Here is a 25981-nt window from a genome sequence, read left to right on the forward strand (position 1 = left end):
TGTTTCGTGAACGTGTGAAGAGGGCAGTCCCTTGGTTGAATTGATGATTAAACACATCACCTTAATGTGGCACCCGCAGCGCTGACACACACGCTGTGCTAGGGGATAATGGAGTGTACGGTATGGGTGAGCATTGGAGTACAGCAGATGCTCATGTGGACCAGAGTCCACGCTGATACACACACACACACACACACACACACACACACACACACACACAGATGGTCAATCATTGGCAATGACAAGTTTATAATCATTAGCGTCTAAACACACAAACATCTGCTGGAAAGTGCTAAGTAGTGTCAGTGAAAGTGAGCACGAGAGAAACAGTTAATTTAGTAACTTTTAGGAAGACATCTATGAGTTAATGTAAAGATTTTTATTCAGACAGCCAACATCTTAAAACTGTAACACCTAATATTAAAATGTGCGTGGACACAGGTTTATTTATTTCTTGTTTTTATAGAAAACTCTTTAAATAATGAAATGTGAAAGCTGAAATGATGGCACAGTGTGCGTGGTGTGATGTGATTAGTAGCAGCAAAGTCAGCATAGTACATACATACAGTGATATGAACTGATTTAACCACCTTGTCTATTTGTTTAACTAAAGGCTAATCTGCTCTTTATTATATTGTCTCTTGTCTGGAGGGCAAAAGACATATTTCCACCCTGGTCGACAATATATATGTTCTGTTCTATTCTATTCTATTCTGAATGTAAATGTAAATGTATGACCACATAGAAATACAGATATAACATCACAACTAACTTCAACCAACATTTTTGTGGTCTATATATATATAAATATTAAACTGGTCTGCCCCTCACTGTGTGTGCTTTCTCTAAATTGGAAATTGCCCCCCTTTTTTTTACTCTCAACACATCTGGACATTTTTCACTGAGCAGCAATGTGAAAGGACGAGAGGTCCGAGAGGAAGAGACGAAGGTAGTTGGGTTGACTTTGCTTTCGTGCTCCCTGATGTGAAATTAACTCAGTGTCACACACAAACTGCTGGCCAGTGTTTGTCTGCTGTATGGAGCAGATGGTGGTTGTGGAGACACCCTGACGTCACACACATCATCATTAATCTCTTTTGCACACAAATACACGCAGACATAAAGACGCAGAACAAAATGTAAAAGCTTAAGATAAGCAAATATTTGTATTCAGCAATAAATGTTATGAGTGAAAATGTCAAGAGAATTGCATTTTCATATTTGATTTGAGTCAACTGTATTGTCTGACACAGAGTGGGAGTAGTGCAAAAAAATCACAGAGTACTGCATATATAGTGGTACTATAAGGAATAAATGGCGAGGGGTAGATAAGAATGCATTAACATAGTTTATACTGTCATGAACATATGCAGCAGGTACCAAACTACATAAAATGCAGGTATAAGTACAAGTATAGACAGTAAATATACTATATAGGTGAGATATGAATAGTATGTGCATTACTGTAAATATGCATGAGAAGAGCAAATATAATAGTAACAGAAACTGCATGTAGCAGTAGTAAGTAATTTAGAAGAATTTAGGCAGGGAATTTTTACCAAAATCTCATATTTAATTTGAAATTCCATATGTTTGAACATTGTTTGAAATATTGTCATGTAAATTTTATCAGATTAAGATAGATTTTATACACTATATTCCATATAGTTTCCCTGTGAATTATCCAAGAATTTTGTGTATTTATTATATTGGTCCTACTGAGAAAATGTATGCTCTGAAGAAATAACAAGCTCTCCCCGCTGAACAGTTTGATAATGTTAAAATTCTAATATCATCTCAAATAGAAATAGCCCATTTGATTCCATATTGTGCAGTAATCACGGAGTTTTAATTATGAACTGCACCTTGTTTCTCTTTATGATGATGAGGTTATCAAAATGACACATCTCCATAGCCATTTCTTTGGTTAAAAACGCATTTTCTGCCCTTCATTTAAACACATTGGATAAAACTTCAATAAATTCACCAGCAACGATGGAGTCTGCTATTTATTTTAATGTGTAGATCTCGTCCATTCACTATATTCTACATTATATATTACTGCTCATTGTGTACATTCACTTAACCGCTTTTTGCGGGTCTGATGCCACACTGCATTTTGCTGTCTCCATACCTGTAGGCTACCCAATGAAAAATCTAATCAAATCTAATTAAGTGTCAGTGCTCCAACTCCAAGCCAAAATAATTAGTTTTAGGCAATTTTAAAGTCAACCAGAAAATTGGAAAATAGCCTGCTGGTCCAAATCATAGACTGTATATAATATACAGTCTAATATAAATAAATATAATAATATAAATTGTATAATTTATGACGATGGTGATAATAATAATAATAATAATAATAATAATAATAATAATAATAATAATAATAATAATAATAATCACGATAATAATAATATACAGTCTATGGTCCAAACGCACAAGTATGCAAAAGAAGAGCTAATACTAGCTAGGAAAAACATAATAATTAACTCCTGCTGACAAGATAAATAGTTGGATACAGTCACGGCTATAAACAAACAAAACGTTTTTTAATCAAGTAGTTGCCTACAACATTATATGAAGTGTCTTGTAAAAGTGTAATAAAGGGGATTATACATATATTATCATACAATAAAATTATCATTACACATACAATAAAGTTATCCGGCTTCAGACATACACGTGGGCTCTCGTCTGGCGCCACCTTCAGGTCAAATTCAAGAAAAACAACGTTGAGTTTTTGTCTCGTGTAGCTCCGCGGTGCATGGTGGGACTCGAGAGGTTTTGATAACCAATCAGTGGACGGTGGAGTCCCTTCAACCCGGAAGTGATACTTCACAACAAAAAATTGCCGGGAAATCTGTCGCTCCGTGAGAGCGGCTGCTGAAGTCGAAGGAAATACTTGTGAGCAAAGTGTTTTTGTCCTCACATTGAACACGGTACCGTGTCTCTGGTTGTACTGTGTAACTGTTCGAGCAGATATGGATGAATATGACGAACTGTTCGAGATACAGGACGACTTCGAGGACCAGTATGCTGACGAGCTGGAGGCGCTGGCTCAGATGGAGGGTGAGGAGGAAATAAATTAAGCTAACAAACAATAACAGGACCTTTAATGTGTGTTCCCAAATTACAGGTGTTTGTAAAAGCTGGTTTTAAGCTGTTAAATTAATCTCTTTGCCTCTTACTACTAACTTATAAACCTAACTCAATGATAAACACATTCAAAGCAGTAGTGAGTACAATTTTAAAGATTATTTACTTGAGTAAATATGTTGCTACTTTATACTTATATACTCCACCACATGTCTGGGGTGAGGGGCACTTTTTCATTCCTCCACATTTATTTACAATGCTTTAGTTATTTTGCAGATTTAAATTATAAATATAACTAATAAGTAAGGATGTATCATTATAGGAGAAGTTATCTGGTAGTATGCGCTTATCGAAATTAGCTTTGTCTTTACCAGCTGCAGCATTAAAATGATGTTCACTTCAATGCACCACTAATTGCAGTATAATCCAGTAATATGAAATCCTGCATAATGAGTTCTTCTACTTTTGGTACTTTAAGTACATTTTAATGATAATACTTTACTGCATTCAAAATGTCCCTTAAATGCATGACGTCTATTTGTATTTTTACACTGCTGTATTGCTACTTCTACTAAGGCTTAATGAAAGATCTGAATACTTATTTCACCACTGTTACAAACACACACACAGGCTTCTGTCTGTGTTTGATTTCTTATTGTAGTTTAGAACAGAATGTGATATCAACTAAACAATAATTAGTAATTAAATTGATGCAATATGATTAACTTCTTAACACCCTCTAATTTCTGTAATTTCCCGTCTACGTAGTCTTAAGGTAGTCTTCTTTGTGGTTAAATAATGTATACATGCAGAGAAAAAGTCAAGTAATACAAATTTCATGTGATATCTATTAAATGAAACTTTAATTTAGGTCTTCTAATAACAATTCTTTTTTGTTATCAGCTTTTTTAAATTCAGATAAACACACAAAAAACACAAACAGCAATCATGGTTTTAGTAATAACTCTTGAACAAATCTAACTTGGTGCTCCCTTTGGTAGGCAACATAATCGTGCATTATTATTTATGCAGGTAAAATTATGCAGTATGGTTATTAGTAGTCTTAAGGTAGGAAAAAAAATACACGCCTTTGAAGCTAAATAGTGTGTTCATGCAGAGAAAAAATCAAATCAATATTGTTTTTTGTTATTGCTGTGCGATTTCATCAAATGGAGGTATTAAACATGTCTTGTGCATGATCATAAATGTGCATGGATGCTAATTAATGTGCATCTAAATCCTACCAGACATATCCTTCAGAAGCTTTTTCATCTTCAAAAGAATTGGTAAAAACTTAAGCGGGTTTTAATCATTTTTGGCTACAGACAGTCGTTATTTGGGACAATGTAAATGTAATCTCCAAGCCTATTTGACATACTCATAACAGAGCAACTCACCTCAAGCTGTTTACTTATTTTGATCAATCAAGCAATCATTTAGTTGAACTAATGTCAGAAAAACAGAGAAACCTGCAAAACCTGATTAGCAGACAGACAGAATTGCCACAGATTCTCGCATGAGAAGCCGGACACTGTGAAGATTTGGCAATTGTGCATGATATATAAGTGAAAGATTAGTTTATAATAGGAAAAGTTACCACCTGATCACTTCAGCATTAATTACGTGTGTATGTCTTTTCTTGAATGGTTTAGAGGAATCTTCCAAGCAGAAGAAACATCCGAAGCAGGGTGCAACAGACGACATTTCTGACATAGAGCACCTGCTCGATGATCAGCCCACGAGTGAGTTCACCTTCAGAGCACAGCAGCCGTTTTGTCCTTGATGAATTAAGTTTTGTACCTTGAACCTGACTTTGTCATCGTAGCCCCAAAGGCAAAGCGGCAGAAGCAGGATGCAGGAGTGGCCAAGCGACTTTTCAACTCACAGCAGACTCAAGAGAGCAAAGCCCCAAAGCAGAGTGATGACATCACACCCCCGTCCTCTCCAGAGCAGTATGAACACCCTCGCACCTTCAGGTAGGAGAGGTGCATCATGGGCAGGTGTTAAAAACACGGAGTGAGCTGACAGAGGAAATATTTATATTGTAGAACGTGCTAAGGCGAAATGACACATCAGAAGGCAGATGTTTTGTGCATTAATACATCATTTTACACTGAATACTTGGTTTTATGTTTGCTGTCTAGGAAGACATTTAGTGCAAAAAAATCCCTATTTTGTAAATACTTTTTTGATAAAAGGCAAATCAACTGATGACAATTGTGATATTAAGTTTAATAATTCAGAGAATATATCAAGTCAAATTTCCAAATGTTTGCTCATTACAATCTGTCAGATTTTATATGATTATAATTTTAATATCATTAGGCATTTTAATTGTTGCTGTCACAGAAAGTCAGAATTTAATGATACAACATCGTCTTATTGAAAAATGTGATGGAAACTTAACATTACTGACATTTTATAGATTATACGAAAAAATACACAGCACAACAGACCTCTGATTGTGTGTTTTAGGTCGACGCCAGCACAGTTGGATATCAGCGGCTTTGCTACAATCCCAGAGACACCCAGGCGACCTCCCACAGCGGCGCAAACATCGCAGCATGTGCTGAGGCGGCCTCCTTTAGAGGGAGAGTACGTTACTGTGACAGACTCATCAGGGACTCGGGTCTACCTCAGACAAGCAGAAGACACGGGGACAAAGGTTAAACCCTGCAGCATCTCGTCCTAAACCCTGATACATTGTCAGCTTGCATACTTCTGGCGGCTGTTGTTATGTTTGTGTATTTCTTTGCATTTACCCGTGTGTGTCTCTAGGTAGTGGACACCAGATTGGTTCCAAACTCCCAGGGTTCACTGGGGCTGCTGGCGGTGCCGATTGGTGTTTTGAGAGAACAAGAGGCAGAAAGGGTGAGTGAAAAGGCTGCTGCTGTTTCTATATTTGCTGCCAAGTATCCTGCTGCACATAAAACACACTGTTGATTCTCAAAAATCACATACGCTAAAGGCTTAATTGATTTCCCTAAATCCAAACATTTGATTATGATTAACCACAGAGAATAATACAACTGTTTTCAAATAAAAAAATTAGTTATTCTGCACTGAAAAAAAGCAAAAAAAGCATTTGTGTTATAAGTTTAATACAAAACAATGAGCAAATGTTAGAAATTGTTACATGATGACGGCTATAACTCAAAATTATAAATAGATTCACTAATTTGGAAAAAAATGCACTGAAAAAAAAAAGCAAAGCAAATCAAAGACCCCTTTTGTGTATCCATTAAGTAGTTTACTTAATTTGGGTTAGGGTTAGGGACTGTGTTTCAGACATCATAAATATTGAAATGTATTCAGTGCACAAGAATGTTGAAATTGCAAAATTGTTTGAATTTCCTCTCTTACTTTGAAATCCTGCAGCGCCACCAGCAGCTTGTGGAAGAATCTCAGCGTCTTACTGATATACTGTCCAGGTAACTCCTCACCTGTCTCACTTACACTGATGCATTAAGAATCTGACTATATGATTTACATAACTTAAACGTTTTCTTTTTGAATTTGTGTCTCATCCCAGCAGTGTGAACGATGTGGTTGTTGAGCCTGAAAACAGAGAAGATGAAGAAAACGACGATCCTGAGGACACAGAGGGACGAACGTCACGCCTCTGGGTGGACAGATTCTCTCCCAGACACTACACAGAGCTTCTCAGTGATGATGTAAGTCATAATTAGTGTTTCTGTGTAACTTCATATATGTACTCTACTTAAATTAAACCCTTTTGAACCTTTCTTTCAAAAACTTGTGAAGAAAGCAATGCGCAATAAATGTAGAAAAGTATGACTGTGAAAATGGAAAAGAAATTACAAAAACAAAGAAAAGACCTTCAAAAAGTGCTTAAAATTATAATAATTCAGTAACATATTTTTAAATATGTAATCGTGATAGTAAGAAATATTGTCTTTGCCTAGCTTTTCAATTTGCAATTTGCTGAACAGTTTTTTTTTTTTACCATGTTGCTAATTGCCTTTTCCCCATGTTTTTTAATTCAAAGGTTTAAATCCTTGCCAAAGGCTTTTTCAGGGTGCTGTAGTCAAAGTATCAACAGTAAATGAACCTGTTTTGCAGTAAAATGCCTCCTGCTATAATGTTAACATAGATAAGTCAGACATTTCCACGCTGATGTTTCTGTTTCATTGTAGTTTACAAACCGCTGTCTGCTCAAGTGGTTAAAACTTTGGGACACTGTTGTGTTCGGAAGAGAGAGGAAGTCCCGCCCCGCCCGGTCTGACAGACAGGCTCCCAGCCAGAATTCATTTAAACCCAACCAACCCAATCAGAATCAGAATCGCTTCAAGAGCAAGATCGAGGTGACTGAGGAGCTTCTGGAGGCCGAACTGGACCAGTACAAACGACCCAAATTCAAGGTGAACACACCTGTGCACTCATGTCTGTACAGTGTCAGGATAATGACCTTTAGTTGTTTTACAAGATATTTTGTTGTTTCTCTAGGTGGCGTTGTTGTCTGGTCCTCCAGGTTTGGGGAAGACCACCCTGGCTCATGTCATAGCAAAGCATGCTGGGTACAACGTGGTGGAAATCAATGCCAGGTCAGATGAAATGAATTAAGCTGACCCTATAAAGATAGTAAATTGTCAACATTTGCTTTACAATAATCCTCTCATTGTGACCTGAGTGGTACTTTTGATGTTTTTGCAGTGACGATCGCAGTGCAGAGGTGTTCCAGAAACGCATCGACACAGCGACACAGATGAAGTCGGTTTTGGGAGCCAACGAGAAGCCAAACTGCCTCATTATTGATGAGATCGACGGAGCCCCTGCGGTACAATCTGCACACAATCCGTAAAAACCAAATAAAGAAAATAAGCATGACTGCAGTGTTCATGCACTCTTTTAATCTCTTTTGTGAATGTTTTCATCCGTGGTGTTTGATAGGCTGCAATCAACATCCTGTTAGCAACTCTGAACAGGAAAGACGGACATGGCGGGGAAGCGGGCACAGAGGCAGCGAAGAAGAAAAAGAAAAAGGAGCCCATCCTGCTTCGACCAATCATCTGCATCTGTAACGACCTGTAAGAGAGATTGTGGTGTTTAATAGTAGCATCAAAGTGGAAATAGTAGATTTTTGTTTAGCAGCATGGTCTTGAATTGCTAAATATTTATTGTCCTACCCTTTGTGTTGAGTTTCTTTTTGCAGCTGTTATCTGATTATCTCCCTTCCTTTTAGTTATGTTCCAGCTCTCAGACCTCTCAGGCAGCAGGCCTTCCTCCTGGTGTTCCCCCAGACTCAGCCCTCGCGCCTTGCACAGAGACTGGCAGAGGTCAGTATACACACACACAGACATATAGACACACAGAGACACTTTGGGCACCAAATTTGGAGGTGGAAGTGCTGCAAAGTACCCCAAGGCCTGAAAGCCAGACAAGAGCTCTGTAGAACCATTAGGTTCAACTTCAGAGGCAGAGGAACCCCAAAGCTGAAAAGTTGGCCGAGGAGCTCTGTGGCCGCTCCATCAACTTCCCAGCGAGCCAAGAGTATCACTGCAGCACTGATCTGCCTTGATAGTTTCAGCGTCTGGTCTATTCTCTTTTCGATATGATTTTAGAAATTGCCCAGTATTATTGCTAGACGAGGAGACACACACACACACACACACACACACACACACACACACACACACACACACACACACAGAAGATTAGCTCTATGTGTGATTAAAGAAGAGAAGCAGAATTGGTTTACAGTTACAGTTAACTGTGTCACTCTTGAAACTAGAACAGAAAAAATGTACTGAACTGCAGGTACCAATACTGGTATCGATTCATATGCGAACGATACCCAGCCTTAACACCACCAGTCCAGCTTTACATGAACTTTTTGTTTGCAGATTTCAGTCAAGCAGGGGATGAAGACAGACACAGGCACTCTGATGTCACTGTGTGAGAAGACTGACAACGACATCAGGTCTTGCATCAACACACTACAGGTGGGTGGCAGCACTGTAGAGGAGAGTTTGTCTGTTGCATGAGCAGCTCAGCAGTATACAGTGTAATAATATCACAATATGTGTTTTTGCTGCACAGTTCCTCCACGGTCGCGGCCACAAGCAGGTGAACACAAAGACAATCCAGTGTGTGTCTGTGGGGCAAAAGGACCAGAACAAAGGCTTGTTCCATCTGTGGCAGGGAATCTTCCAGCTTCAACGTGCTAAACGGTACATTATGTCCTACCAGAGATTTTCTTACGTTGTTGTTTTTTGCTGCATTTGCTGCTAAATGCTGAGACCTTTCTAAGAAAACAACCGCAATCGCTAAAAAACGTCAAATTTCAAGTTCAGTAATTTTTTTTAAAATCAAATAAAGGTTCTGCATAAGACCAACAGATTTTCGTGCTGTTGTGCTCCCACTACACTGCAGAAGTCAGAGTCCCTGCGTTGTTCAGTGGCGTCTGTGGCGTTTGTATTTACAGTCACAACCAACAGGGAAATTGGGAAAATAAATTGCTCAGGGAATCTGCAGATCTTGAAAAGTCTTCAAAAGCATTGATTTCACTTTCCTCATAAGAATACCTAATAACGTATTAAATAGTATTACATTTATTTTACAAAGGTCTTTTATTTTTTTCTAGTATGCTGCAGTAATTGTGGTTAGAAAATAATTTTTGTTTGTGATTTCTTTTAAGCATAATCTGACAGAAAAATCCCCAGTGCTGCTGTTCCAAACCTCTGACCTTTTGTGAAATATATGGACCTTAAATTATTATTTTTTTAATTGGACCATTCATCCAGGTTGTTTTTTAAGATATTAGTCAAATTATTGTCAAATGTGATACAAACGTAACTAAATTAATGCACTTGGTAAATAACTCCAGGCCTCATCATCCTTACTGGTTTTCATATAAATTTCTTGTACTTTGGCTGAAATGATTGTGAAACCGGTATTAAATACTATTCTATGGGCTGTTAAAGTATCTTTAAAAGTCTTAAATTTAACTTGATGAACACTACAGAAACACTTTGTGTAATGTGATGAAAACACACAAAAAAGTGTTTTATCGTAGTCATATGTCTGTCCTCTCTGTTGTGTGACAGAATTTTATTTTGTGTTTTTATCATTGAGCATGAATGAAGAGTAAAACATTTGGCACAGCAGGTTTATTTCAACTTATTTCACACCTTTAAATCATATGTGACATTATCTTATCTATGAACTTATTGTCTTATGTTACCTCTCTATGCTTCTTGGGTCCTAACCAACTACACGTTGACTAAACATTCAGATTTGTTCTTACAGGAAACGTATCGGTGAGGGGTTTGAGGAGGGACCAGGTTCAGGTGCAGCTCAGAGGTTTCAGCACATTCTGCTGCTGGCTTCATCTAGTGGAGAGTATGAGAAGGTTTCTCAGGTACTGAACACCTACAAGCTATAAGCCATACATTAATGGTTCATAAAAAAATAGAATATGATGTCTTGAGTGTAATATCTGTCTCTGCTCCTCAGGGTCTGTATGATAATTATCTGTCCATGCGTGTGAGGGACCCCAACCTGCAGAGTGTCAGTGAGGCTCTGGATTGGCTGTTGTTCTCAGACAGGTTGAACCAAGTCATCATGCACGGGCAGAACTTCTCCCTAATGAGATACCTTCCCTTCCTGTCTGTCACGTTCCACTTCCTGTTTGCACACACAAACGTGCCCCGCATCAACTATCCCCACAGCCAGCACGAGGTACTGATCAAGTGCATTGTGTTATGGTGAATTATGTTGAATAAAGACAAAGAAAATTGAAACAAAAAGAAAGAGAAACACATGCAGGAGACGATTCAGGTAGCAAAGTCAATATAATAGATTAACTTATTTTGTCCTCTCTGATTTTGTCCTCTCCAGGCGTCCACCAAGCTCCTTAGCAACAGGAATGCTTTGTCCACCATGTTGACAGACATCCCAGCATGCATCAGAACGAGGATCAGCCAGCTCAGCCTGTCCCTTGATATTCTCACGCTGCTCCTCGACATCATTTGTCCCAAACTGCGGCCTGTATGTAAACACATCACAGTGAATGTAGTTCTGTGTAAATGTTGAAACTGGGATTTCAGCGCAGCATCAGGTACTATGTGTGGGTGGGGGTCTATCAAAGTCAGGAAGTAGAGACGTCCCAGTACCATTTTTCCCCTTCCCAGTATTGATTCCGATTCTGAATTTCCACGTTGGCCAATCCTGCATACTGATCTGATACCATTGTGGTAAAAGCAAATTTAACAGCTGACTCCCACTACCCCTGCATGGGTGTGAAGGGATGTTATTGTTGTATACCATGACTTTGCTGCTAATGCCGCTTCTAAACAGCAGGAATAAACAGGAAGGAAATTCAGGCACTCCAAAAATGTGGAAAATGAGCATTTTAGACAGTACTAGAGGCATACAGTATATGATAACAGTATCTGTATCGGAACAACTTCCTCAGGAAGAGGAAGTGGCTGAAAAATGTACGGGGGGCGGTTTATAAGAAAATATGACGTGGATTGATTTAAGCTTTCAGTGACTGTGTCTAATCTGAAATCCTGCGTTGTTTCCTCCAGGTGAATCCGCAGCTGTTCAGCAGCAGAGAGAAGGAGCAGATGCGTGACCTGATCAACACCATGCTGGCTTACAACCTCTCATACAGGCAGGACCGCACGCCTGAGGGGCAGTACACCTACCTGCTGGAGCCGTGAGTACACACACACACACACACACACACACACAGACCTGCACTGAACTATATATTGCATGCAGACACATGCAGGGCAGATGTGTTTTTCTGGGGTGTTGAAGGTCACTGCTCTTGTCCACACTGTGTTTCTCTGCAGGGAGGCTTAGAAAGTAATCCCCTTAACACCTGGTGTGTGTGTATATATATGTGTGTGTGTGTGTTCGATGGTAGTGGTGTGGGAGCAGAGTAGCAAGCTGCAAAGCCTTATCGGTGGGGTACAGGTGGATGGACAAACAGATACAAAGATGTGTAAATGAGGTTTGAATGATTAGAACAATAAAATTATGAGAGAAGAGTTTTAGAGAAGACGATCTGGAATATCGAGCAAAGCTTAGCACATTCGGTTCAAACTTAACTCAGGAGACCTGCGTTCATCTTGGACCTTTATTATTTTGTAACCACTGTGGACAGGAGAGACGCTGGTGTTGGTCGAATGGGATAAGTAGCTGTGCATCTCAGCCATGCGGACTCAGGTCGAGGAGGAGCCAGTTGACCAGGGGGGCTCCTTCCTGCAGGCTCGCTGTGACAAGGTGCTGGTCACCAACGACTGGGGTCTGCCTCTAGTTTTAGCTCTGCTGCTGCTTCTACTGGTCTACACTTTTCTGTACCTGCCCTCTTTGGCTCACCACAACACAACTCTCTGATACCTCATGGATAAAGATTTGGATATAAATATTACAGACATCACAGACAGCAGATACGCCCCCCAAGTTCCAACAGGCGTATGTGGTTGGACAGCTCTTTTTTTGGATACTGTTGTTGATTGGTCAGTCTCTGGTAGAATTATTAATGTCGCCTGGTTTCGGAGGCTTTGACGTTGGAGAGACATGCAGAGAAACACTTGAGTCAGTCTGTTTTTGGGGCCATTTATAGCCATTTATGGTTTATTGTGGAGCTTCTCTCTCAGGTGTGGTGTGGAATATTTTCATTGCTTGTATATTTACAGTAATGTTTGTACTATCCTGATATCCTAGAATGAATGTGAATATGGTTGAAAATGTGTCTTATACTGAGAGCCCTATAGGAATGGAGCGCAGCGCAACATAACCTGAAAAACACACGCTCTGGAGGAGAAAACTCTCGGAGCCATAATATGCAAACAAGTGCTGAAACGCCAACAGAAGGGCTGTAGCTAGCTAAAAACATTACATATCAGCAAGTCAAATGTATATTTTAGCACCTTATGTCTCCCAGAGAGGGAGAGTAATAGTAAGCACCAACCTCTACAGTTTGTCTGATCAAATTAACAAAATACTTGCTACTCACGGTACAGTAAGTGTCAGGATCCAACAGTTTCCCTCCATTCCCTCTACTGATTCCTCACTTCTGTATCCACTTTTGTCCTCTTAAAAACTCAGTTTCAGACTATACATTTTTTGTTCTGGGTTCTTTACACCATTGATTGTGCATTCAGTCACAAAGCAGCTTTTGGGTATTTTTCTGTTTGCACGCAGACAGAAAAGACATGGAGGCACCTTTAATCAATACAAAGTCAGTGGAGAGCAGAGATTTGCTGGGGTGTGTCCACCTCCACTTTTTCAAGTTAAACGGTGCATAATCTGGGTGCAAAGTAAGGTGAAAGGGTAAGTGGGTGGTATTTAGACCCTTAATTTGACATAGGTGCTTTTTAGCTGTAACATGAATTTAGCCAATCACAGTGTCATCTCCCATTCCCTCTAAAAGCCTGGTGCGCCTGGCACACTATTTATGTGGTAGATCGGAGAAGCGAGCAGTTTCTGCTGAAAGTAATGCAGTTATGTCACTGTAGCAACAATTGTAACATTTAAGCAGCAAAACTGGCGTTGTAAATGTGAGGAAACAGAACTAAACTTTTTTCTTCTGAAACAAGCCAGACAGAAGCTCTGCTCTGCTCTCTATGTTCACATTTTAGAGATTGTTATCAATATTTTTAGCATAAATTATGTATTCTGTTACCCACCCACAGCTCATCCACATGTCTGTGTGTGTCTAACAAGCAGAGTGTACATGTGTTGTGAACCCGCCTATGTAGGTGTATCTTACTAACTGAATAATTTGCCCTTTAACTAGCAGGAAATATTGTGCTATTGACTTTAGACCAGGTTTTTTGTAGGTCCATTGCTCAATCGCTTTCTGCTGCTGCAATATGTCAATAATGCACCTGACCACACCTCATTTTAAGATCTACATGCCCATGGGCACACAGATCAGCACAAGTACATTTGCTTCTTACACACTGTGAGCGCTAGCTGCCAAAATGTCAACTGTGTTGGCCTTAAACTAACAATGACAGTTGTGACTTGAGACTAAAGACTAAAGGGCTACTTATAAGTAGCTTCAAGTTAAATAAATGGAAATGTAATGAATTAAGTATATAGATGGTATGGAACTTGTAGTTTGGATATAGATGATATGACAGTGCTTTCAGCTCTAATAACTGATCAGATACTATAAATGTGAGAGGTTAAACTACTTAATATTAGCTGCGCAGTGAATAATCCATCATGGTAAAGGGGGAGTTGAGCCATCCAAGAAGCTCTTTCATTAGAGTTTGCCGAGCGTGGATGATGACACTGCTGATATTTTATAGCGATAACTTGCGATAAATAGCTCAGAGCCACATAGACTGGTATTATCTTATTTATGTTAAATTTAGGTTCAGCAGGCATTGAGTGAGAGAGTTTACTGGCACGTAGTGTGTGTGTTTGTTGGGGGAGATGGAGATCAGCTGTAAGAGGATTAAGGTTTTAGAGAATGACAGATTCAGGGTTTTATTCTGGAAAACATAAACCATGGCACCACAAGAGGAAGCGTAATGTTAATATATTAATATAGTAATAGTAATGCTGACACAGAGGCTCACCTCTGTGTCAGCTGCACACCGTTATGTGTTTGTGTTTAAACTGTGTGTGTCTCTTATTGTTTGTGTACAGCTATTTACTTAGCATGTGTTTTTTTTTTGGTTTTTTTTTGCAGGCGTGTTGAAGAGGTTGTGAGGTTTCCTGGCCTTCCTCCACGCCGTCAGCTGACGTATCAGGCCAAACAAACCATCAGCAGAGAGATGGAGCAAGAGAAGATGAGGAGAGCCGAGCAGCTGATGATGCAGCGAAACCCTGCAGCGGTGAGACATGCTGAGATTGTTACATGCGATGCGACCTGTATGTAGACAATCAGATCCCTCTGTGTGTGTGTGTGTGTGTGTGTGTGTGTGTGTGTGTGTGTGTGTGTGTGTGTGTGTGTGTGTGTGTGTGTGTGTGTGTGTGTGTGTGTGTGTGTGTTTTAAAGGGACAGTTTACTAGATCTACTATCTAGATTGTTTTGGTGTGAGTTGCTGAGCGGCCGTAGAGATGTCTGCCTTCTCTCAAATATTATAGAACTAAATGGCACTCAGCTAAAAGTGCCAAAAAAAAAAAATCAGAATCAAGCCAAGTACATTTACACATATGTAGAAGGAATTTGATTTGGTGTTTTGGTGCAAAAACAATTAACACAGAGGAAGAATAAAAACAGTAACTTGAATAGAATAAGATACAAGATAAAAAAAAAAAGAAGCTATATAAAATGAAAAATAGATTATAGAGAATACAAAATGTATGTACATACATTTGAAAAACTCAACAGCAATGTCTCTTTTCAGAAATAATGACTGAGTTACTGAAGATAATCCATAGACATAGTTGTGAGCAGTTTTATGTACTATTTTCTTTTTACAAAGCAGAATGAAGCATATATCTAAGGACAGCTCACCAAGCACAACTGAGCTCGCTAACATTACAGCTCAGCTGACGATATCGATGTTTACCTCCTGCACTGTCACAAGCACTCTCATCATGAGTAGATGCACGCTTCCTTCTGCGCAGTGATACTTTTGGGGGTGGGTGATGTTTGGTAGAAAGAAAATAGTTCCTCTATGAAACTGCCAACAACAATATCTGTGGATTATCTTAAATAACTGGGTTATAATTTCTGGAAAGAGATGTTGCTGTTGAGTTTTTTAAATGGATTTTATTTGCTCTTTGAGCACCATAAGCTGAGTGGCATCTAGTTCCATAATATTGGAGAGAAGGCAGATATCTCAGTGGAAGATATCTCCAACACACTGCAACTTACACCAAAACAATCTAGATTGATAAATAGCACTACAGGTAAGAGCAGAAATATGCAGTTGTGGTGTGAACCGTCCCTTCAATATTTGAATGTATTTCTAATCTGCTGTGTCTGTGTGAAGCAGAAAGAGGAAGAAAAAAAGAGTGCTGGTCCTAAACCAACGAGGAACCATCAGCAGAGGCTGGAGAACATCGTCAAACAGACCACAGTGGAGACGAGGGTGAGACAGACAGACAGACAGACAGACAGACAGACACACACACACACACACACACACACACACACACACCTACCTGTTTTTGTCACTCAAGAGGATATTACACTGACATACATTGTATCCCTGGAGATGCACCCAAGTTGCTATATTTCAACGCTCAAAATAATTCAAGGTGTATAACATACAAACACATTTAACTCATCTGCACAGTTATTTTTTATTGATCATTGATTTGAAGCTATGGTTGTTAATTTTTATTTTTATTTTGTTATTTTTGCATTACAGGAGACGCATAATCTGTGAAAAAAGAATCATGTTCTTCCTCATAGTGCCTCTAATTAGCTGTCAAATGAGAAGGTTTGTGACCCTGATGGTGGGCAGTACTTTGTTTTCTGCTTGACTGTTTTCAACATGGCAGCTGGGTCACAAATTCTCATTTTACAGTTAAACAGTAAACTAAAATATGTGTCTGAAAACATTTTAAGACACAAAAAGGCAATAAAGTAACAGAATCTTGGTTTATATTGGATCAGCCTAGTTTGACAGTTTGACTGCAGTTTACAAGCAGTGATTCGCATGATTGACAGCTGCGTTAGAAGCTCCTCTGCTCTGAATGGTTGTTGTCCTTAAGCTGTGGTGGATTCCAGAAAATGCCAGTGCAGGCACTATGAGGAGGGAGAGGAGCGTGATTTTTTTCACAGACAGCCTGTCTCATGTATTTCTTTGAAAATACAATGACAGTTTCTGCAAATGTAAGTTTCCACCTGCAGCTTAAAGTCCTTGCAACAAGGTGAGTCTTCAGAGACTAAACATTTCTGCATCTACTTTTCATTGGATAAATATTAAATCTTTTGTGGTGGTTCTTTGGTTATTCCAGCATCTAGTTGATTGAGGAAGTGGCCCTCTCCTTCTGACAGTATTGATCTTCCCGCGGGTGTATGTGTTAGTTGGTGCCTGCAGGTGGAGCCAACACCTGTTTGCTCTGACCATCAGAACGAGCCGCTAAGTTAAAGCAGTTCAGTAATGGAGCAAACGAGAGAGTGAACCTCAAGAGGGCAGAAATGAGGATAATGAGAAGCCACTGGGTTAGAGTCCCTAATGGTGAAACTGTGAAATCAGGCTAATGAGAGGTTGTGTGTGTGTGTGTGTTTCTACTCATTATTGACCTCCTTATTGAGGACAGTGTTTCAGAAACTTCCCGATTAACTTCTCCCTCCTCTTCACTTTGTGTTCTGCAGCCGGAGGTGGATTTCTTTGGTCGAGCTGTCGCCCCCAAACCTCAGAGACCGCAGCCCGCCCCAGAGACAGGTACTGTACAGACTTGGTGCTATGTGATTTAAGTGTGGCTTCATTTATCCAAACCCTTTGAGAACACGGGCTGCTCAGGGAAAAACGCCTGAAGGCACATCAGGTCCAAACACACCAGAGGTGATAACTGATGTGTGTTACATAACGCTTCTAATTTAGAGCTCCTGTGGGACACTGCAGGCAGCAGATCTGGACTGTCAGCAGCACCTGCATTTTCCCTCCATAATGTTGGCAATATCATATTTCTGTTAGCAACATAAAAAGCTCGACACAGCCGTATCTACAGCCTCCTTCTTATATTTGTACTACAACCAAAAGAATAGACAGTATTCGTATTATGTTTAAATGAAATCTGTAATACTGTTACGGTAGTGCGGTAGTTGCTTAGTTTTATGCAGTCAAATAGTCGTTGTTGCTTCAGAAACCTAATTAACGTTTTTTAGAGCAGTTGCTGTGTTTTTGGCCTGCCAGTAGCTTTGTGTTACTGGAAACAAACACGACGGCTGTGTTCAAATGCATTGCAGCTCCGCACCAAAAATAGCACATTTGCATAAACAATAGAGCAGAATTGTGTAGCTTGTTCCCTCTCCTCCAACATGACAACCTGAGGTGAATATTTTCAAAATGGGGCCTGCGTATTTTAAGTGCACAAAGTGGATTACTGTTGCTCTTTGACTATCTTTAACATCAAGTAAAAGACGACCAGTGATTTCTTTTGATTATATTCAGTGTGTCTTGTATACGGCATGAAGATAAAGCATTACAACAAAAGCAACTTGTTCCTTTCAACATGGAAGAAAAACAGCTTTTATAAATATTCTGTAAAAGGCCTCTTATAATTTTAAATCTTTAAAGTCGTTTTATTTTGCTGGCTCACCGGTGTGCAGGTAGATGAAAACTGTAACTGCTCCTGCAAAAAGAAGTTTACCTTTTCATTCAGTTTTTAATATCGGCCCAGATCCTGCATTCAGTGGTAGGGGAAATTAAAAACTGGACCCATTAAAATGACTAACCTTCCTGAAAGCTCTGCATTTCCTAAATTGATCAACAGAGTAATCAGAGTGGAAATGCAGAGCTGTGGTTTTATAGGTCAAAGGCGGAACAACAACAGCGCTCCGCTGACTAAAAACAGGAACAGGTCTCATGTTAATTTTGACACGTTTCATTAATCAAAATGTACTTGCACGAGCATCAGAGAGCCCTGTGAGATGTTTGAGTGAGACTTTGGTTGATGGAGATGATCGTTCATCACTTTCTATAATGCACTTATTGGTGTAAAGTCCCTGATATACAGTACATGTACGTGTGCATTTTTTTTTATAAATTTTTGATTTGATTTCACTTTGTTGTCGGAAAAAAAAAATCTGACTTTTGTTTTCCTATGATGTGTTTCACATAAATACTAAAACAATCTTAAACCAAACAACAAGCCCATGCAACAAACACTACAAACCACATCAGATGTTACGAAACGTGGATGAGGTGCAACAAATGAATCATTCCCAATTACATTCAGTGTTTGACTCAGATTCGCTGAGGCTACTTAGAAATCAAACTCTGATTTAAAACGTTAACAGGTTGAGGAACAAAAGAGTTCCTCAACCTGTTCAGTCGAGCCTGTGGGACTCTAAATCTTCTGTCTGAGCGGACAAATCTTTGTGTGGTTCATACATGTGATCAAATGACAAAATGGACATCATGCACTCTCATGGTTTTATGAAAGCAGAAAGAAGACTCTGCCTTATAAGTAGGGCTCCAGTTAATAATTATTTTCACGACTGAATATTCAGTCAACAGTTTCCTCTTTAAAAATGTCAGAAAACAAGGTTCCTTTTTCGTCCCAAGTTCTCAGAGCTGAAGCTGATGTCTTTCATTTGTTTATTTTATCTGAGCAACAGTGAAAAAACCAAATGGTAGTCAGGTTTTCTAATCACACGAGAGAGCTGGAAATCCTCATATTGGGGGGGAACTGTTTTCACTTTAGATGATTAATATACAGCTTAATCAATTAGTTGATCACATTAATTCATTAATGGTTTAAGTCGTGCTTTGAGCAAAAATGGCCAAGACTCACTGATTCCAGATTCTGTTAAGTAAAAGTTTTCTGGGTTTCTTACTCATCTATGATAATAAACCTGATATCTTTTGCTGTTCAGACTGAACAAACAATTTGAACAAACGTCATTGAGTTTTCGGAAATGAACTAATCAATGCATTGAGAAAACAGTAGCTAGGTTAATCAATTTATGAAAATAACTGTTTGTTGCAGCTATACTTAAATCAATTATTACTATTACCATGAGTAAGAAAACCAGATTTTCAGTCACTTTCCTGTCAGTTAAAGGTAAACTATGCAGCTTAAAGCTCATACAGAAGTAATTCCTCTTGATTTTCACTCATGATCCACGAGAAGTGTGTGGTTGTGTATTGATCTGAGGAGTTTTTCCCCTCTACCTGCTTTTTTAGATTTTCTCATTATTGTGCTGTGTTCGGGACATTCCCGGGCACAGCACTCAGGTGAGGTTGGGGATTCATAAAAAGGTAGCTGGACTGTGAGCAACACAAATCCAAGAAGAAGCTCCAAAAATCGTGGACATGGTGCTGGAAAAATGCAAATAGAGGAAGGTGAATCACCAAGTAGACAAAGCCGAGGTTGGATTTCAATTTGACTTTTGCTGGCGAGTGTTTACAAACAGGAGCCGACAATTCCTGCACAGCAATACCTTTAACTAGAACTGACTGAGCGAATTATCTTTGAGAGTTAATAATGAAGTAATTTGAGAGGATCTTTAAGAACCAGCGGGTCCTCTTTTTTTCTTTTGATGAGCCCTGTAGCGCATTAAATTTTCATGTATATACTTTTTAAAAACCTGTCATGTATTTTTAAAATATATTTATCGTATTTTTGTGATATACGGGCACCTGGTGGCTCAGTGGATAGAGCGGCGCCCCATGTACCGAGGCTGTGTCCTCGCCGCAGCAGCCGCGGGTCGAGTCTGGCCTCGGCCCTTTGCTGCATGCCCCCCCACCCCCCACCCCCCTCTCTCTCTCCCCCATTCATGCTCACACTGTCACTGTAATTTTTTTGAAGATGCATTTTTTACATGCAGGTTTTGTTGTGTCATTTTGTCTTCTATGTGTTTTGATGTGCATGCAATTTCTTTCTTGTAAAGCACGTTGGGCTGCATTTCTTATATGAAAGGTGCTATATGAATACAGTTTATTATTATTATTATTATTATTATTATTATTATTATTATTATTATTATTAAAATTAAACGAGATTAGACACAAACATATTAAACAGAAGCCGTATGATAATAAGAAGAGATAAAAATAATAATAATATATTAATATAGTAATAGTAATAACAGTATGTGAAAAACTATTTTGCAGTCAACCTACTATGGAGTCTGAAAAATAAAAACAGCTTAAAAAAACTGCTCTTTTCCTCTCTGTAGGTGAGAAGTGTGCAGTTCTGTCAATGGGAACGGCGGTGGGCAACAGTGACGTGTGGTTCCGGTTCAACGAGGGGATGTCCAACGCTGTCAGACGAAATGTCTACATCAGAGAACTACTGTAACACACACACACACACACACACATTGCTGCCTGTATGTCATATGTCTGAATAAATCCAAACAGCAGCTGTTAAATTCAAAACAGTCTTTATTTTGATTGACAGTGTAAAGAGCCAATAAAAACGTGTTGTTGAACATTTCTCAGCAGTCCATCAAAACAAACCTCTAGAAAGCTACTCAGTGCTGCACACTCACACACACACAGTAGTCTTCACATAAATTAAAAGCATTCAGGAGTCTCCCAATAAATAAACATGATAATAATAGCAATAATGTGTGTGAGAGAGAAGGAGAGAGAGAGAGAGAGTGGGTGAGTTAGTGCAGCGTGACTGTGCGTGGGAGTACATGATTCTTCAGTTTATATGCATCCGTGATTTTGTGTGTGTGTGTGTGTGTGTGTGTGTGTGTGTGTGTGTGACCATTAGAGGATCACACACTTGCCCTTCTCCACCCAGGGGTTGGCTCTCATCAGCTCAGGGTTCAGAAATGGATCTTCACAAACACAACCCTCGATCCACTTCACCAGCCTACAAAAAACACACACACCGTCAGCGCAAATGTCATACTCTTGAGAGAGAGAGAGAGAGCGAGAGGGACACTGTGTGTGTGATTGTGTGTGATTGTGTGTGATTGTGTGTGTTTGTGTGTGTTTGTGTGTGTACGGTACACACTCACTCAGTAACGGTGATGGAGGATTTCTCTCTGTTGATTGCCAGCTGATACTGAAGGCTTTCCACTTCTCTCCTCATCTGTGGAACGTCTAACTCCTCCATGATGCTACTTCTGTACACACACACACACACACACACACACACACACACACACACACACACACACACAAGGAAAACACACAACAGATTGAAGCTTGAGCAGAGTTCAGATGCACAGATGTCACATAAAAACTTTGTTGGCAATCAAAAAGAATCAGATGTTTCGTAAAAGAGATATTTGATTTCTGCAGTTAAATCTTGAATTGTTGTTTCCTCCCGTGTAAAGTTTTACTTTTAGAAGACGAGAACAGAGTGGGATAAAGAACAGCTCTGGATTCACGGAACAATCAGGATGTCGCTCTATTTTAGTCACTCCACACCTCTCTGGCTTTGTGACTCCTTAAAATAAAACTTTTACCCCTAATCTCTGGTTGAACTGGTAACAATAGACTGTCTTTCTCCTCACTTTTATCAAATAATTTTTATATAAAGGGGAAGACAAAGTCAGACATCTTACACCTAACATATTGTCAAAAAGAGCTGACAGAGTTAAAATTTACATTAAATAAATGGTAAAAAAAAAAGAAAGAAAGTATTTTAAAATTATGTAGCTCACTAAATAATTGGTTATAATTATGTATGGTCGATAAACTTTTCTTTTTATTGACGTTCCAGAAACAAAACAACATCTACTACTTATACGGGGGGAATAACATGGCAAATTAAGATCTGTTCATATGAAATTTACCACTTTATGAAATTTATCATAAAATTTAAGATCAGATGAAAGTTAATCTTAAAAAAAGCCTTTTCATTTGACTTTATGATGCAGAAATGTGTTTTTTGTTTTCTTCTCTTGTTAAGTCATCTCGTGACCTGCTAGATAAATCTTGTGACTCCTTGGTGGGAACCACTGCTTCTCTCTTTGGCAGATTTATTGACCATATCTGAGAAAACCTTATAAAGTCCAGATGGTCACCACTTCAGGGAGCTTTCCTGAACACCAGAGGGAAGAGGTCAACAGGGCATATTGAAAGAGTTGCTGTCAAAATGCCATGCTGGCCCACTGATTGAGACCAGATGTAACTTACTGTGAGTAGTTTTTTAGTGTCAGTACTTTTATTACTGAAGGACGCTCTCTTGTTTTCTGCGGTTGACTTTTTTGTAACTGGTGAAAGAAATTGGCAAAGCTTTTAAACTTTAGTAAAAATACCACAACGTGTAACTTAAAGTATACAGTGTATTGCCAGCAGATCCCATAAAAAGACCAAAAATAAACAATACTTTCCAACCTCCACACCCAGTCTGTGGCACTCAGGACCACTGCTTACTACTGGAAACATTAAATCAGATCTCTATTAAATTGTTTATTTAAAAAAAAGGCTTGGTAATTATGTGGCTAGTAGCTTTTTTCAAACATTACTCAAACAGTAAAAAAAAAAATCAAATTACATGCAGACTATTTTCACCAGAAGATTAATGCACATTTTGTGCTCTTGTGAGTATTTACTGCAGCAGGTCACTCTGTGTTGGGTCAACTCAAAATAGACTACAGTGCCCATGTTCATCGTAATGAAGGAAACATGTCAGCCCGTGCAACAGTGCGGCCCGTTTATGTGTTATTGGACAACAATGGAGGAATATGATGTATCAGCTTTGCATCCACACATAATGCTTGTTAGTGGGATCTGTTGGATCAAATATTAGTTTTGGTTGTTCAGTGGGATTTGTTGTCTAAAGACAGATATGCGTTTAAAGTAAATTAAAAAAAAACAAACACTGAAAAGCACCGATAATGAAGAACCAGAGTGTTAACATCTTATTTAGGTTGTAGTTTGTCTCTTTGGTACTAATGTCACCCTTCTTTGTACTTGTACTAGTTTTATTTACAGCAATTACCCTGATTCAAGAGATTCTTATTATGTATTATTTTACATATACATTTTTAAATACGATATGCTCATTTGCCAATTTATAAGGTCCACCTAGCTGAATGCAGTCGAATACAACAGTCCTACCTTAAATCCTTCATGAAGGTTATGATGTTATTTATATCTACAGCAGTTTGAACAAACCTTCATGATGGATTTATAGCTGGACTTTTGTATTGGACTACATTCGTTTTGATAGGTGTTCCTAATAAATTTACAATCTAGTGTACTTCCTGTGAATCCAGAGTTGCAGAGTAACTAATAACTGAGATAAATGTTGCACAAAATTGAGACACTGAAGCAGAAAAACTTAGAAACTACAGCTGTGAAAGAGAGAGAGCTGTGTGGTTTTTCTTTGGTAATTGTAGCGGCCATATAAATAGAGTAAAACTATCAGGTTACATCATATTAAAACACTCAAGTGCAATTTCAAGGTATTTATAGTCAACTTAAGTACAGTGCTTTTGTAAAAGTACTTTGTTGGATTACTCTAAGGGTATTTTTGTAAGAGTCAGAGATGTAAAACAAAGTATGCCGCTTGTGTTTACTGCCATTTATTTGTACTTATTGTAAATTGTGCCCCACCCTGCCACAGGCCACATTACAGCAGAAAGAGAGAGAGAGATAGAGATAGAGAGGGCCGAGATGAGAGTTCAGGCCGACCAGGGATCAGTTTAGTCCTCTGTACTAGAAACTGTCTCCCTCCTCCTCCTCCTCTTCCTCCTCCTCTCTCATCCTCCTCATCTCTCTAATGGATCTAAGTAAGTCGGCTGCCTGCTTCCTCCACCAGCATCCACCCTGCTGTGTCTCACCAGCAGCCAGCTGTTCCATAAAAAGGCCTTCATCATTTATTTAATTATAACATCCTCCAAATGTGTTACAGTGACATCAGCCTCCATCACTCTGCAGTCGGGCTGCTGAGCGCAAATCTACATTAAAACTAAGTCTCTTTTGACACAAACATCAGCGTGTAGGAGGTTAAAGCGACTATAGATGCTCATCGTGCAGCTACAACATCGAAACGTCAGCTCGGATGTATCGTGATTTCATGGAAACGCATAAACCCCCCACGCATAAACACCAGCTCTTACCGTCAGGCCTACCGGAGAGGACCGCGGGTCGAGTTATTGTGCAGCCGGCTGACAGAGGATGCTCACGGCGACAATAACAGCTGAGAGTCGGTGGAGTTTCCCCGGCAGAGGAGTCCGGCTTCAGTGCAGGAGGAGGAAGAAGAGGAGGAGGCAGTGTGTGTGTATATGTGTGTCGGCTGTTCGCGGTGCAGGGCACTCCCCTGCGCTCCTCTCTGGTAGCGACTGGATGCGGGATGCGCAGGGCGGAGAAAAGGAGCCGCGCCGCTGCTTTGACAGTCAAACGAAGGCTGGAGCCGAGGACGCACCTGTATGGAAATCCAGACACGCACTGAGTCTGAGCGCAGGCAGGAAACACGCAAATGAGGACACGCTCCAGTGGGAAAACAAACCGGGAGTGTCTTTTTGTTTTTTTTGTAATTCACATGACTGGAGATATCGGCTCTGTGTGGCTGCAGCAGAGACCCCAGAGACCCCCGGTAAAAATAGAAATTTGAGGTTAAAGAGCAAAGTCAAAAGAAACATTTTAAATGGGACTAACCTAGTCTTTTCTTAGTTCCCGCCCCCTTGGACTTCCACTCGTGCTATTACTCTAAAAAGTAATTCAGGGGATCTATTACCACCGCCTAATTAAATGCATGGTTGCAAGATAAAAATTCAGATTTAAAAACACACACACACACACACACACACACACACACACACACAAAACGAGATAAACCTTTGAAGTTGCAAACATCATTTTGATAAGTTGTGTGAATTCTCATGCAGTTATTTCCTATATGGTTCACTATTTAATACACATTACATTAAGGACAGTGATTGAGTGAAGGGTTTGAACACAGCTTGTTGTGTAAATGTGTTCTGAATTACACACAAGTTCCCTTCTCTCTAGATTTACCACTGATAATTTGTTTAGGCAGCCTATGGCAGTGGTTCCCAACTGGTCCTATGGGGTCCAGATTTCTCAGTAGTCATTATTTCAAAGTCCACACTTAGGATAAATTACCACATATTCAATTTTATTTCAGAAAAGTGAACAACACTCCTACACTGACCCAAAATCACCACCAAAGACACCTTTAAAACAATCAAATCCATTAGATTTTACTTAAATACATGCAAACCAGAGGCCTCCCTCCTCTGCTGCTGGTACAGATGCGGGTGCACCTCGTTAGGCATGCAGCACACCTGGGCAGAGCTGCAGGTGAGAGGCAACAGCACAGACACTTTTAC

General features: G+C 39.5%; 2 protein-coding genes across 4 annotated transcripts; one reads left to right on the forward strand and one right to left on the reverse strand.

Annotated features, from left to right (window-relative positions):
• The first annotated feature begins 2816 nt into the window (after positions 1-2816).
• On the forward strand, positions 2817-21156 carry chtf18 (CTF18, chromosome transmission fidelity factor 18 homolog (S. cerevisiae)). 3 transcript variants are annotated; one of them, XM_042485836.2, is made up of 22 exons: positions 2817-3072; positions 4752-4841; positions 4925-5075; positions 5575-5764; positions 5878-5970; positions 6478-6530; positions 6632-6773; positions 7257-7481; positions 7567-7664; positions 7774-7897; positions 8011-8147; positions 8303-8396; positions 8964-9062; positions 9160-9290; positions 10369-10480; positions 10576-10800; positions 10960-11109; positions 11652-11782; positions 14780-14924; positions 16032-16130; positions 17366-17435; positions 20897-21156. In XM_042485836.2, the coding sequence occupies exons 1-22, from the start codon at positions 2985-2987 to the stop codon at positions 21016-21018; spliced, it is 2769 nt and encodes a 922-aa protein (XP_042341770.2). In that variant the 5' UTR covers positions 2817-2984; the 3' UTR covers positions 21019-21156. The 3 variants fall into 3 exon arrangements, with proteins under 3 accessions (XP_042341770.2, XP_042341772.2, XP_087931964.1); XM_042485838.2 differs by having other exon boundaries at positions 16035-16130; XM_088075838.1 differs by having other exon boundaries at positions 6635-6773.
• gng13a (guanine nucleotide binding protein (G protein), gamma 13a) lies at positions 21087-25097 on the reverse strand. The gene is made up of 3 exons (XM_088075839.1): positions 24749-25097; positions 21692-21799; positions 21087-21543 (listed from the first exon to the last, which is right to left on the reverse strand). The coding sequence occupies exons 2-3, from the start codon at positions 21787-21789 to the stop codon at positions 21438-21440; spliced, it is 204 nt and encodes a 67-aa protein (XP_087931965.1). The 5' UTR covers positions 21790-21799; positions 24749-25097; the 3' UTR covers positions 21087-21437.
• Between the last annotated feature and the right edge of the window lie 884 nt (positions 25098-25981).

The sequence above is a fragment of the Plectropomus leopardus genome, chromosome 3 (assembly GCF_026936395.1).
Source record: "Plectropomus leopardus strain MGB_pleo_1.0 chromosome 3, ASM2693639v1, whole genome shotgun sequence".
Classification (NCBI taxonomy): domain Eukaryota; kingdom Metazoa; phylum Chordata; class Actinopteri; order Perciformes; family Serranidae; genus Plectropomus; species Plectropomus leopardus.